This window comes from Drosophila biarmipes, chromosome 2L, assembly GCF_025231255.1.
Source record: "Drosophila biarmipes strain raj3 chromosome 2L, RU_DBia_V1.1, whole genome shotgun sequence".
NCBI lineage: Eukaryota > Metazoa > Arthropoda > Insecta > Diptera > Drosophilidae > Drosophila > Drosophila biarmipes.
Genome location: NC_066612.1, coordinates 21,068,543 through 21,082,239, shown reverse-complemented (window position 1 = coordinate 21,082,239; position 13,697 = coordinate 21,068,543). Strand labels below are relative to the sequence as shown.

At 46.5% G+C, this 13,697-nt stretch overlaps 6 protein-coding genes across 7 annotated transcripts; 3 read left to right on the top strand and 3 right to left on the bottom strand.

Moving 5' to 3' along the window:
* Nucleotides 1-639: 639 nt before the first annotated feature.
* Nucleotides 640-1,354, bottom strand: LOC108034291 (WD repeat-containing protein on Y chromosome). Its single transcript, XM_017109151.3, has one exon. The coding sequence runs from the start codon at nt 1,022-1,024 to the stop codon at nt 704-706; it is 321 nt and encodes a 106-aa protein (XP_016964640.1). The 5' UTR covers nt 1,025-1,354; the 3' UTR covers nt 640-703.
* A 153-nt stretch (nt 1,355-1,507) lies between these two features.
* LOC108034290 (uncharacterized) lies at nt 1,508-2,652 on the bottom strand. Its single transcript, XM_017109150.3, has 3 exons — nt 2,489-2,652; nt 1,776-2,424; nt 1,508-1,712 (listed from the first exon to the last, which is right to left on the bottom strand). Exons 1-3 carry the CDS (start codon nt 2,497-2,499, stop codon nt 1,599-1,601), a joined length of 774 nt encoding a protein of 257 aa, XP_016964639.1. The 5' UTR covers nt 2,500-2,652; the 3' UTR covers nt 1,508-1,598.
* Nucleotides 2,653-2,895: 243 nt separating this feature from the next.
* LOC108034019 (large neutral amino acids transporter small subunit 1) lies at nt 2,896-7,163 on the top strand. 2 transcript variants are annotated; one of them, XM_017108754.2, is made up of 8 exons: nt 2,896-2,989; nt 3,486-3,750; nt 4,256-4,451; nt 4,693-4,795; nt 4,850-5,117; nt 5,763-6,087; nt 6,194-6,318; nt 6,423-7,163. In XM_017108754.2, exons 2-8 carry the CDS (start codon nt 3,539-3,541, stop codon nt 6,694-6,696), a joined length of 1,503 nt encoding a protein of 500 aa, XP_016964243.1. In that variant the 5' UTR covers nt 2,896-2,989; nt 3,486-3,538; the 3' UTR covers nt 6,697-7,163. The 2 variants fall into 2 exon arrangements, with proteins under 2 accessions (XP_016964243.1, XP_050741529.1); XM_050885572.1 differs by lacking the exon at nt 2,896-2,989 and adding an exon at nt 2,991-3,078.
* On the bottom strand, nt 6,871-9,539 carry LOC108034021 (PI-PLC X domain-containing protein 1). Its single transcript, XM_017108756.3, has 3 exons — nt 7,881-9,539; nt 7,484-7,757; nt 6,871-7,422 (listed from the first exon to the last, which is right to left on the bottom strand). The coding sequence occupies exons 1-3, from the start codon at nt 8,809-8,811 to the stop codon at nt 7,185-7,187; spliced, it is 1,443 nt and encodes a 480-aa protein (XP_016964245.1). The 5' UTR covers nt 8,812-9,539; the 3' UTR covers nt 6,871-7,184.
* Nucleotides 9,540-9,978: 439 nt separating this feature from the next.
* Nucleotides 9,979-12,507, top strand: LOC108034306 (zinc finger protein 160). Its single transcript, XM_017109176.3, has 2 exons — nt 9,979-10,592; nt 10,643-12,507. The coding sequence occupies exons 1-2, from the start codon at nt 10,080-10,082 to the stop codon at nt 11,543-11,545; spliced, it is 1,416 nt and encodes a 471-aa protein (XP_016964665.1). The 5' UTR covers nt 9,979-10,079; the 3' UTR covers nt 11,546-12,507.
* A 361-nt stretch (nt 12,508-12,868) lies between these two features.
* On the top strand, nt 12,869-13,657 carry LOC108033306 (nuclear protein 1). Its single transcript, XM_017107579.3, has one exon. The coding sequence runs from the start codon at nt 13,015-13,017 to the stop codon at nt 13,222-13,224; it is 210 nt and encodes a 69-aa protein (XP_016963068.1). The 5' UTR covers nt 12,869-13,014; the 3' UTR covers nt 13,225-13,657.
* The last annotated feature ends 40 nt before the right edge of the window (nt 13,658-13,697 follow it).

The window sequence follows — 13,697 nt, the reverse complement described above, 5'->3', positions numbered from 1 at the left end:
AAAAATACTTTGTCTTCAATACTATAAAGTTTTGTAATATTCTGAGTGCACGTTACACACAAATCACCAAATGGCTGCGAATAGTCTTACTCCTTACTTTTAGTGACATTAAATTTTTAAAGGAATATAATTAGTAGAGTTTGACACTTTTTACACTTTACTGTGGGCGAAAAGTAACGTGAATTTGTTTCTCGATAAAAATCTGTTACGTTTTTATCAATCCAAATATTCCCAATCCAAAAATTCACAGTAAAGCCATCAGCCCCTTTTTCGATTTAGCTTTTGCAAATCCCCTCACTCGACTCGAAACGTGTTCCCGGAGTGTTTATTCAGTTTTTAGCCAGGAGTCACAAGAGCTAAATCAGGCGAATTCGGTGGATGCGAAAGAAAGTGGTCGACTACTTTTTGCAAAAAATCTCTTGTTTATTTGGTAAATATTTATATGTATATATATAGTATTACTGATAATGACATTTACTTGAAATTTGGCCCTGTCCAGCTACTCAAGAAAAAATGACTAGGCCCGCGAAGCTGAAATTACAAATTCGCCTTACATTTTTTCATGGGTCATTCATTTTACATACCCATGCAGGCCTCTATTGAAAACTATATCTGTCAGATAAAAAACTTAACTTGTACTTAACATGACAATGAAACATCGGCTCTGGGGATTTTTATTCTTCACGACTTAACAATTTTCGACTCAAATTGTAGTTGAACAGGGGTCACCACGGGTCTTGGAAGTTCGAGTCTTAGGTTTGACCTCGGTGTTTTCCGCCTGCACGCGCCCAATAGCCTCGGGCGTGGGCAGCCTGTCCGGCATTTCAGTGGCGTGCACCTTTAGATGAGTGTACACAGCAATGTAGTTTTGGCTGGTGTCCAGTTCGATGGGTTGACTTAGTCCTGTGCGGCCGGGCAGAGAAAAGTGCTTGCCCAGAATAGGGTCTTTGAGGGACCTGGCCAAAAGTTTTCTTAGTCCATCGCGGTCCATCTCCCACTCGTCCTTACTCACATTTGAATTCATTGGGAGTTGATACAATTTGTAGATTTTGAATTCTATGGTGTATTGCCTGGAATTTCTCAAACAAAAGGATACGACACTCGGAGTTGCACTAGGTTAGTGGCACTGATTCCGACTAATCGGAAAACAACTTTCCCTCCTTCATGGCAACAAGTAGCTCAATTTGGCAGTCCTTTCCTTCCCCTTTCTCCGCTGCCATTCCTTCCCAGTTATGAGTTATTTATTATTCTTAGCAAAAAGTTGATTTTCTGGTTTGTTCAATTTGGGAACATGGCCGGGACACGCAAGGCCAAAAAGCAAAGTTGTTTCGTGGGATGGAGCTTACCATGTTGATAAACATGTAGGATAATGAGGAACGTCGTTAGAGACAGTTTCATGTGGTTCCTTAATGGTCTGGGGATTGCTTTTATGGGCTTACAGTGAACTCTTGGTAAGGCGGCTCTGGCTAACTACAACACTCCCTAAGTGCATGTCTCTTAGACAATGTTTAGTTTGTATATAAATGTGTATTGGGCTTAGGTACAGAATGGGTTATTGAGGTTGAACAATTACTTAAAGGGCTACTGGCTTAGGTTCTCTACAGGCAGCGGGCAATCAGTTCGTTGATAGCACTGCCACGATCGCCGTATTCGCCTCCGCGTTTGTAGGAGACGGAAACCTTCTTCTGCCAACCATTGCTGGGACTGGACAACTGCAAAAGAGAGAATTCCGTATTAGGATTGCTATTAAATTGGCTCCTGAAGATATAACCTACCGTAAAGGCGCACAGGAACTCGTTGACGGCCGCAAAGTTTGGACCCACTGTACAGATTTCGTGGATGACGTCCTCAAGACAGATAACGCCCTTCTCGCCCAACTGCTCTTCCACCATGGTGTTCGACTGAATGGCCGTCTTCTTGCCGTCGATTCGAGCGAAGCCCTTCTTGAAGACCAGCTCGCGAATGGAGCTGAGCGAGGGATTGCCGTAGACCACGAAGGGCTCGATAACGCGCAGCAGCAACTGGTTCTCCTTGGTGTTCTCCAGGAAGACGGCGTTGTGGCGCGTGCCCATGCGCAGGGTTCGGAATATTTCCGAAGTGGTCTTGTCGAAGATCTTCTTGCCCGCATGGCGCATCACGAAGAGCAGCTTGGGGTTGCAATCGTCGGCGGCCTTGGCACTTTGCTTGGTGACATTGGTGCGCAGGATAGTTTGCTTGATCCGCTTGGCCGTGCGCTCAGCTTTCAGGTAGCCCATTACAAAGGATTCGGCGCGGCGGAACTTGTGGTGATTTTTGCTGGCGGTCCTCTTCTTGATGCGGTCATTTTTCTTCTGCTTGATGACGGCCTCATCCTGGAGAATCCTCCTCTTGCGGTGCTTCAGCACGGAGACTGTTTTGCCGGGCAATTTGTTGGGCACCGCGTATCTGTGGATGAAATGATGAAGCCTGTGCTAAGGGATCACATATTAGGTGTTTGCACGCAGCTTACTTGTCTGACATGGCTGGTTCTTGGCTTTTAAAACGCAGTCGAAGAAAACACGTGCAATCACCAAAACAATAACTAAAAGGATAGAGACGGCAGTTGCGCGACGGATGGTTTGCTATCGATAACTGATAGGTGCAACAGCTGGCCGCGTTTCGGGGTGACTGGCTATTAATTCGAAATTGTGGAGGGAGTTTTATTTATTATGTATCTAATATTTATTTACATTTAGTATTTAAGCAAACTTGCAAACTGTTTTGCTTGGTAGACATATTTCCGTTCAGGTCCACCACTGACGCTTCCTTTTGTAAGCAAACTCTTAGATTCCACTTTGCGGTTTTGAGTAATTACATCTCTCTTTTGGCTCATGACTCACAAACGCGAGTCGCTCTCTCTCTGCTTTTGGGGTGGAAATTGTTAAATTTAGTATGAAATGCCGGTCTCGACTCGCTGCCAACGCACAGTCGCTGTTCGCAGTCGAAGCCGTTTTGTTGTGTCGCGCTCGAGGTAAAGAAGTCGCGTGTTACAGAGTCGGACAAGATAAACCCAAATAATCAGCCAAACTGCATTCCAAACGCTGCAAAAAAGAAAAAGGGGCAAGTGCACTGAGCTAGCGCTCTGCGACTGCAGTTTCATTGCCACGCGTCGCAGTTTGATGACGAAATCGTGAAAATCGGCACGCGGCAAAGGCGTCACTGGGAAAACACACGCAACTCCATGGGAAAATATCAGGCCAACCCCCAAGGGCCGCCCCTTAGAGCTTAATGTTGGAGTATCCAAAATAGTGGCGTCGGAAAGCATAGTTAAATGGATTACTTTGCTGCCAGCTAGGCAAAGGCCGGGTCTTTGAAAGCCATTTTAAGCCATTAGTAACTACTCGAAGACAAGAAAGACTCGCGAAAGACCGTCTTTTGTTTACGATTTGCGCAACACGTGCCGACCTCTCCTCCACCGATAGCAAAGTTGGCCCATTTAAAAGGCAAATATTCCTTTTACTTTCTAGTGGCAATGCCAGTCGTCCAGCACTAGGGGAGAACCAGATTCCAGCAGCCAGCCATGACGGACAGATACGCGAATGGAGTCACCACCAGCCTGGTCGAGCCCACGGACAGACGCTCCTCCTCCGGCAACACGGGTCCCGGCGAGGGCGAGGAGAAGATCGTCCTGAAACGGAAGCTGACCCTCATCAACGGAGTGGCCATCATAGTGGGAACCATCATCGGGTCGGGCATCTTCATCGCCCCCACCGGGGTCTTTCTTTACACCGAGTGAGTGGGGTGATATGAATATGCATATTCGACGCCCACACACACAGGGCCCCATCCTTAATTCAATTTGATCACAAAAAGGTCAATTTAGGCGTTAATTAATGGATAGATTGTCGCAAACATTCCTTTAGCACCAATTAAGATACATTTATTGTTTGCCGATTTCCCTCGAAGATTCGCCCTCGAAATTCCGCGCAAATATTGCGTCAGCTCAGAAGTGTATTTAAGCGAGTTGTCTCCAGTTACAAGAATAACGTCAATAAGGCGAGCCAAACATTAATTTTGTTGATAAGGCGCAGCAAGGTGTGCGTCATAAGAATAAGGCAGTTGAAAAAGGTTCCAAGTTTACGTTTAAATGGTGCTTATTAAAATGAAGGAAATCAATAGCTAAAATATTTACAAATTGCCAACCCATATTTTTGAATACTCATTATCCATATATGTATGGAACCCATCCCAAAATTCGATGGCTTACTTGTTTATCACGCTCTGTTTGTTTTTCCAGATCCGTGGGAAGCTCGCTCTTGATTTGGTCGGCGTGCGGGATCCTATCGACGATCGGAGCTCTTTGCTACGCCGAACTGGGAACGAGCATCACCAGGTCCGGCGGGGACTACGCCTACCTGCTGGTGTCCTTCGGTCCGCTCGTGGGGTTCCTGCGGCTCTGGATAGCGCTGCTCATCATCCGGCCGACCACGCAGGTCAGTTCCTGGGCCCGTCAATTGAATTACGGAATGTTTATTTGCCTTGATTGATGGATGGGCAGAGCTCGAATTGGTTGTTGATGCAAATAAATAGAAATTTATTAAGTGGCGGCTACCTTCGACCGGAATTGAATTCAATTACGGGAAAACTTTCTCGAGCGAAGGCGGAAGGCGGGAGCGCGTAGAATAGGCTCTTTAATCCGGCAAAATGTAAAATAATTATTTATTTTGTTTGCAGACCATAGTGGCACTAACCTTTGCCCATTATGCCGCCAAGCCCTTTTTCCCTGACTGCGATCCGCCGGAGAATGCAGTGAAGCTGCTGGCTGCCATCTGTCTGAGTGAGTAGGCCAGCCCATTCCCCCGACAGCAACTAATCTCAATTGCTCTTCCAGCTCTGCTCACCGCCATTAATTGCCTGTCCGTGCGGGTGTCGATGAAGGTGCAGGATGTGTTTACGGTGGGCAAGCTGCTGGCCCTCATCATGATCATCCTGGCCGGACTGTACTACATGGCCACGGGCAGGCTGGAGAACTTCAGCAACCCCTGGGAGGGCACCTACACCGCCCGCAACATTGGCTACGCCTTCTACTCCGGTCTGTTTGCCTTCGGCGGCTGGAACTACTTGAACTTTGTCACGGAGGAGCTGCAGGATCCGTACAAGTGAGTGGGGTGGGTCCGGGGTCTCCAGCCATTCTGCCATCATGACAAATGGCTGCGAAAGTGGAATGGATTATTTGTCTATTCATTCCTTTTGCGTCATGCGCGGGCAGCAACAAGTTGAAACTTGTTGAGCGTCCTTGGGCCGTGGGCCCTAGAGCGTGGTCGAGTGGGCGGGATGCTGCCTCCTGCCTAACGAATTCAATTTGCTCTCCAAGCGCAGCAATCAACTTAAGTGCTCCACCCCTCCATGGAAAAGTGGAATTCTCTTAGAATAGCACGTTCCCATCACTCATGAAAAACTGAGCAAGGAATTCACGCTGAATTCAATAGAAAATGGAAAATATACCCAATTATTATTGGACTGCCAGAGGGCATTTCTTCTGCCTTCGACAATAAATTCAGTTATAAGATTTCCAAGTGTAATTAAACTTTGCTCACGGTACTTAAAATCCCCAAATTTCAAATTTATCTGAGCACGCAAATCAGACCGTTTTATAGGTGCTATGGTTTTTTATTAACCACTGTATAGTAAACAATAATTTTTATTAAGCTACCAGTTTCTCACAAAATAGGTCCATGAGTATATACTAAATAAAGAAATGTAGTTGCACTGATACGATTAATCTGAACTTTTTCTTCGTGCAGAAATCTTCCGCGTGCCATCTGGATAGCCATGCCCCTGGTCACGGGCATCTATGTTCTGGTGAATTTGGCCTATTTCGCAGTGGTCAACAAACCGGAGATGCTCAGCTCGCTGGCCGTGGCGGTGACCTTCGGAAACCGTGTGTTCGGACCTCTGGCTTTCATGGTGCCCATCTTCGTGGCCTTGAGCACCTTTGGAGGCGTTAACGGGGTGCTCTTCACCTCGGCGCGACTTTTTGCGACTGGTGCTCAGGAGGGGCACTTGCCCAAGTTTTTCCAGCTGTTCCACGTCAAGCAACAGACCCCCATTCCCGCCCTGATTTTTACTGTAAGTGGGCACTGGAATATCGCACTTTCCCGAGAATTGCGATATCATAATTGCACATTTACGAAAAATGGTATATGATATCACACATTTGCATATTTTCTCCCAGTGTCTGATGTCGCTGCTGATGCTGCTCACGGATAATGTCTACCAGTTGATCAACTACTTCAGTTCCGTGCTATGGCTCTCAGTGGTGGCCAGTATAGCCGGCATGCTGTGGCTCCGGCATAAGAGGTGGGTACTTTGAAAGGTATTCTCATAAGGGCATTTAAGCATTATTAGGATATTTAAAGAAAATGCTACAAATATGTTGCTTTCATATATCTCTTTTCTCTCAGGCCCGACTTGCCGCGACCCATTAAAGTCAATCTCGCGCTGCCCATTATCTTCATGGTGGGCTGCGTCACGTTGGTGCTGCTCCCGAACCTGGAGGAGCCTGGAAATCTCCTGATTGGCATCGCCATCACCCTGGCCGGCATTCCGTTCTACTACGCCTTCATCGCCTGGAAGAAGAAGCCCAAGTGCTACGGACGCTTGTCCAACTCGATCGTGGAGATTTGCCGGGCCGTCTTTAATACCACCATAATCGAGTCCAATGAGGCGATAAACTAGATCTGAACCCCACCACAGAACTTTGGCATTTAGTTCGAAAACACTCGTATTTGATATTCGAAAACACTAGAAACTTGTTGAATTTTAAACAGTTTTAAGAAAGCCCTGCCCCGTTTGTATGATATTTTCGCTTGGAAACCGGCATTCCCCCAACGAAATCGGCCTATATTAGAATTTAGTTTTTAACGTATGTATGTATTTATTTGAGCAAGCTCCTCAGCTGACAGGTTGAACACAACCCAAGGCCTTTTTGGCTTACTTCCCACTAAAGTCTAATCTAAAGTTTATGGTTATGCCTACAATCCTAACTCCTTTTTAACACAATCAGGAAGGCATTGAATGCGCTTTTATGGGAACAAACTTTGAAATGTGACGTGTTTAGGGAAGCTACACAGCAGTACAATAAGCATTATGTCGATGCTTAACTTAACCGCTTAGCCAATAAATGTATTACTGCAAGTTCAAAATACGTTTAAGGACAATTCTCTCTACATATAAATCCTACGGGTGTTGTATTCTATAGCCGTCTCCACGATTGTGGTGCCCCTTACAAAATCCACGGACACTATATTGGCATTTGTGCCCAGTTCGTTGCGGTACAGCTGCGATACCCGCCAGTTCACGTTATCGGCCATCTTGCGCAGACCCCCGGCCTTGTCCAGGATGACGTCCCACGTCTCCGGGGTCAGCTCCGCCATATCGGACACCGGGCGGCTGGAGAAACGACTGCGGGAGTAAGGAGCGGTAATTGTATCTTATCTTGCTGTCCATAGGTGGGTGCACTCACGATACGTCGAAGTCGTTAACGATCCGCAAATAGCTCTCGAGTTGCGCCCACGACTGCTTGTTTCCCCAGCGCTGCTCCACGGATCCGAACAATACCTCTGGGAACTCTTCCACCACGGCTTCATGGTCGTAGGCCAGGAATACATTCTGCCTCCGGGCCCAAATGTCGCGCAAGGAAGCCCGCCAGGTCAGCGAGGGGTGCGCAATGAGGTCCTGGAACTGGTCGCGCAAATAGCTGACCAGCAGACGGTGAACTCCAAGACCCTTGCCAAAGCCTAAGGGAAACAGGGGATGGGAATTCTTGGTGATTCTGACTTCTGATCAAAGTAAGACTGATTTCTCCAAGTGATATTACTTTGAGAAGAACCCAGGAGAAGAAGTGTACATGTAATCCTTACCAACCGGGAACTCCTTGAGTCCGAAGATGACAATCTCGTTGGTCTCATGGACAAAGTCCCGAACCTGGTTGATCACCTCCTGCAGAGGGCGCTGCTTGGTGATCCCGTGATAGATGAAGAATGGGTCCGGCGAGTTGCGGTAGTAGCCCACACGAATGTCCAGGTAGCGTACTCCATGCATCAGCTGCCCCCTGATGTCCTCGTCCTGGGTAAGGGCGTACTTGGTTACGAGACTTTCCCTGAGCAGGGGGTCAAAGTTGGGGCGGTATGAGCCGGAGTCGTGTGATCCGGGAATAAAGAGATCTCGCAAGCGCATCTCTCCAATTTTAGACTTCAGATCGTTCATCCAGCGAGCATATACTTTCAGGCAGGTTTTGGCCAGGATATTGCCCTGTGCATCGATGTAGCTGGCCCAAAAGCCGTAGCAGGTGGTCTGAGTTGTCACATTCCTGGACATGGCATAGTCATAGGGTAGTCCAGTGGTGAACCACTGGGTGGGCAGACCCTGGCTTGGTTTAATGGCAGCCACAACTTCGGTGGCGCCCCCGTTGGCCACCCAGTACTGCTCCTCCTCCTCCTTAGAGGTCGTCTGGGTTTCCGGTCTGGTTGTGAACCCACTGATGGGAACGTAGCTGGGGGATCCTTCGCCGGAACCACTGCCACTACCCTCCTCGCTGCGCAAGGCTGCCAAGGGAGTGCGCTTGGGCAGGACTTTTGTCTGGAAGTCGAGCGCATCCTCTTTCGTCACGAGGACTTGGTCGCCCTTATTCGCCGGAGCATTGCTCCAGGAGACCTCCAGAAACCTCTTGCGGGCGCTGATGGTCAGCCAGACCTTGAGTTTGCTGGGATCCTCGTAGTTGGGCTCGGTCTGGGCCTCCGTCCAGGAGACGAGCAGAGCCACAGCCACAAGCTGCACAATTTTTCCCACCATTTCTCTGATTGAATTACTGCTGATTCGAGCTGATTGCAACTGACGCTAATCGGCGGTTCGGAATCAGAGCGGTAATATAAACACGACACTCCGAGAGATCAGAACTGATCAACCGCTCGCGTCGAGAGCTGTGGACCTAATGAACTGGGACCCAGACCCCAAAACCCCTGGCACAGGTAGATCTTTATCTGGGCGCGTTAAATAAGCACGAGTTATAAGCAAATTGGAAGCTGACCCGGGAGCTTAGCCAGAAAACTCTCTGTTAATTATCTCAGATGTTTAGACTTCCTAGACACCTTCTCAGCTGCGTGCCGCTCGTTAGAGTTTCTATTTGTTCTGGGATTCACAGTAATTAGGCCCTTATGCTAACCGAAGGATTTTAATATTTTTCAATGACTGCGTGAATAAAATATTTGCCCGAGATCCGATAAGGTTCCGAACAACAGTGGATGCAAGTTCTCAGCAATTGCCACTTACAAAAAAACTTATTTATTCGCACTCGGCGTTAATTGGCAGTGTAATGTTCATTGAGGTTCGGTATTTCAGAACACAAACAGACTAGGAGGTTAAACACGCGTACTTCCTATAGGAAACTAAACAATGGAGCGTTGGGATTTGATTCGAATTAACTTAGCTTCGCACCGACTAATATATTAATGGAAGAGGCACGCGATCTGCCCGTTTGTGACATTCCGAACCAACGTCGCCTCTCAACTGAAGCTCGAAAGCGAGAACCACACCGGGAAGAGCTCGTGCAATGGGTTCTTTTTATAAACATTTCCACTTTCCATGTAAACGCTTGCTGTTTGAGTGACAAATGCTAAACAAACAATTCAATACCAATTGTGTTATGAGATATTTTGAAAGTGCTTTTGCATTAGTCTACATTTTTTATATTTTTAGAGAGTGGTCTTTGAAAAAGCAGTAATATATTTTAAATGTATTCTGTTCCTAGATATCTAAAATATGTAATTTAGCTGAAATTTAAGCTTTATTTCTTTCCTCATTAATTTCCTTATCTCCCCTACATGACGTTGAAACAATTTAATACAGGGTAAATTGAGTTCCATTAACTAACAAGCGGTGATAACGGTCAAAACTTTCATTTTAAAACTAACTGACAAAAATACTAGTTAGTATTTTGCTGTCAGTATTTTCCGCGAAACTCAGATTGGTCCTACTATGCTACAGCTGCTTTGGCGTCCTACCTCAAAATATTTGATGGTTTTGTTTTGATCGCAGATTTATACGATATCCAATCACGGGAAATGATGCACTCCCAGGCGATGCAAACCATACCCACCCTCCACCAGCCGCTGCACTCCAAGGTGTCAAACTACCTGAACAACCAGCGGAGAACCGGGCAATTCTGTGACCTGCTCCTGGAACTGGACTCGGATGATACGCAGAGCCTGAGTGTACACTTCTGCGTGCTGGCCGCCCAGAGCCAGTTGATAAACACCAACCAGAAGCAGCAGCAGTTCTCCATCCACAATCCCCTGAAGATCACCATCCGAGATTTCAGCTGCGCCCAGTGCCTGCACACAATTGTGGACTTCTTCTACGAGGATATTATGTCCGTGTCCAAGGAGCACGAGCCACACTTTCGGGAGCTGGCGCAGATTCTGGCTGTCACTGAACTGCTGAACCTCTACCAGTTGCAGCCCTTGGGCGAGGTGAAGGAGTCCTCAGAGGACACGAATCCTGGAGAGGTGGAACTAAATGCAGAGCCAGCTAGGAAGGCGGAGGATGAGTTTGAGAACCGACAGAGTTACTTTAAGGTGTGAGGTGTACATTTTATTTTATATGTAACTGTCATATTGCATTGCAGTTAAAGAACCCGAGGGCCGTAAAGTCCAGCAGCAAGGTGAACTACTGTATTGGCTGTGACTACAAGTGCTACCAGGTGCAGAAGATGATCGAGCACATGGGCAGCTGTGAACCGTCTCACTTGACCTGCTCCCTTTGCGAGGTGGGCTTCCTGGACTGGCGGGAATACGACATGCATCTTCGCAGGCACTCCGGGGACCTACGCAAGCCTTTCTTTTGTCTGCAGTGCGGCATTCGCTTCACCACTCGAGCTGCCCTGCTCGTCCACCAGCCCAAGCACTCCACGGAGACACCTCACATCTGTCCTCACTGCGGCAAGGGCTTCAAGTGGAAACAGGGGCTGAGCAACCACATCCTGGTCCACAATCCCGAGAAGCAGATGCTGTGCGACGTCTGCGGCTATAGCACCACTCACATGAAAGCCCTCAAGTCCCACAAACTCCTCCACACCGGAGAGTTCTTCGCCTGCACTGTTTCGGGCTGCAAGCACCGGGCCAATCGAAAAGAAAACCTCAAGCTGCACATTGAGACCCACAAACAGGGAAGGGATTTCATCTGCGAGATCTGCGGGTGCAAGTTCAGCCAAAGCAAAAACCTCAAGCGTCATGCCTTAAAGCACACAGAGAATGGTCCGAATCGATACAAGTGCCAGCTGTGTGGATTTAGTAGTCATCGCTCAGACAAAATGAAGGAGCACGTTCAGCGGGTGCACACGGAGAAGGCGGTGCAATTGGAGCTCTCGGAGACGGTGGACAGTTCCTTCCCGGATGACTTCGATTTACCGGTAATAGAGACCTTCTCAACACCCAGCAAGAAACCCAAGGAAGTCAAGAGCAAGACCAAAAGGGATACGAATCCGGATAGGCGACTGAAAACTCTACTGCCAAAGGAGACTGTTAAGTAGGATCAAAACAAAAGGTTACTTTAGGTCCCGCGGGAATAGGTTATTAAAAACCGGAAAAGTAAACACTTCGAAGTGGTTTATTTTATGAAAGCGGATGAAACAATCTATAAACTTGGTAAACAAGATTACAGAAAATGTGTAATGGAGGAAACCGGTATTCAATTTAAAACGTTTTCTTATATCACATATTGAATGGAAGGGCCTTTTCATGGTTAGTTACGATACACCAAACAGCAGATCAGTTCTGCTTACATCTGAAAGAAAAATATTTCAGAAATAATGATTGGCTACCAAATGGGATTGAATGGTTAACAAAGCTGTGATATGTTGTGGAAGGTTCTTGAAACAACATTGTTGGGGCCGATCCATTCCTATCTTATCTTAGAACAACTGCGTCGTTTCCAGAGTACATTTCAGAACGAATACCTCCCAAATGACTAACCAAAGCGATAGTTAGCACCTTATCACTGCCAGAACGCTGCGTAACATCTGTTTTATATAAACCCATTAAACCAAAACAAACTAAAAGCTTTTCGCTTTCTAGAAATAAACAAATGCGAAACAGGTGGGAGGGAACTGGGTCAGCCGATCAGGTTCTAGCGCACCCAGATAAAATGAATAATTGGTAATTCAAAAACAGATTTCTGTGAGTGCTACCCTCCTTTAATTTAATTTAAAATTACCTTGAGTTGGCGAAACTTTCTATCTGAAAAATGTGAAAATAATTGGTTCGTATTGAAAGAAAAAATTCGGAGCAGTGCAGTGGTTAATCATCCAGAACTCGTGCTGCATTAATTCTATATTTATAATGTGGAGAAATAAATGCTGGGTAAATGCACTTTGGGGGACGAACGTACGTACGTTGAGGGCCAAGGTGGGCGTGTGTTACATAAGAATTTTAAGATGTGTGTGCTGTGAAAAGTTCTTTAATAATTAAAATAAATGGACAAGGTAAAATAATATGTTTGGCGGTGTGTTTTTTTGTTTACCGCGCACTTTGTAAATAACAAAAAATTAAATTGCGCAGCAAAAATGGTTTAGCAGCGGGAGTCTCTCTGGCGGAGAGAGGAAATGGGTTGTCAGGGCACAAGATAATGCATGTTTTTTATTTTAGGGGCCATTATTTGAAAAATAACATTTTTAGTAAGTAAATCATATTTTATAACACTAGACATAATTCAAATGTTTAATAATCTTCAATCAAAGAGCAGTTTAATGCCATTCCTGTACTGCTCAAAGCAATATCTGGCAACTCTAGCGGAGAGAGAGCTTTTGGAGGAGGGCAAAAAGCTCGAGCGCCTATATAAGGCCGCTGCTCGGCCGAAAAAAATTTAATTCCGTTCGCAACGCAGCGAAAAGTGGAAAAACAGCAAAAAGCCGAGTGAAGAGCCAGTCTGCGAGTGTGCAGAGGAGAAAAGTACATAGAGAAACCCAAGAACGCAGTTAGTTTTGCAACTCTAATCGCCAATATGTCCAAGGCGCACTTCGATGACGAGTACGAGCACTACAACTTCGACCATGACAAGCATATTTTCTCCGGCCACAGCGGCAAGCAGCGCTCCAAGAAGGAGGCCACCGAGCACACCAACCACTTCGACCCCTCCGGCCACTCCCGCAAGATTCTCACCAAGCTCATGAACACCAACAACAACAAGAAGGCCGCCGCCTGCAAGAACTGATGCAGGGCATCGCCGGGGGCGGGGGAGCCGTCTGTGCAGCGGGAGTGCAAGAAGTAACGGGGAAAGGAGAGAGAGAGAGAAAAGAAATCTTCGAATTTAAAGGAAAAAGGAAATCGCAGCCACGGCAGTCGAGCCGAGCTGGAAGTAAAAGGAAAGGAGGAAAGAGAGAACAACAAAAGCCACCTGGAAACACGCTTTGCATTTGTATTCGTGCATCGGGTTTTCATGCGGCACAAAACTTGTGAACTTATAATAATTTTATTGCGCTTATAACTTCACAAACACAAAAAAAGGCAGATATTACTCTTAGCTTCTAACGTATTCCTAAACTAATTCAGACTTACACGTTTTAGTTGCTAAGCCTTAGTGCGTTTCAAATTATGAAGTTTGATTTAGGTACTACTTATAAAATAAAGAGAAAACCAAAACTGAATGTGGTGTTTTCATTTCGTTTTTATTTTTACAGCGCCTTT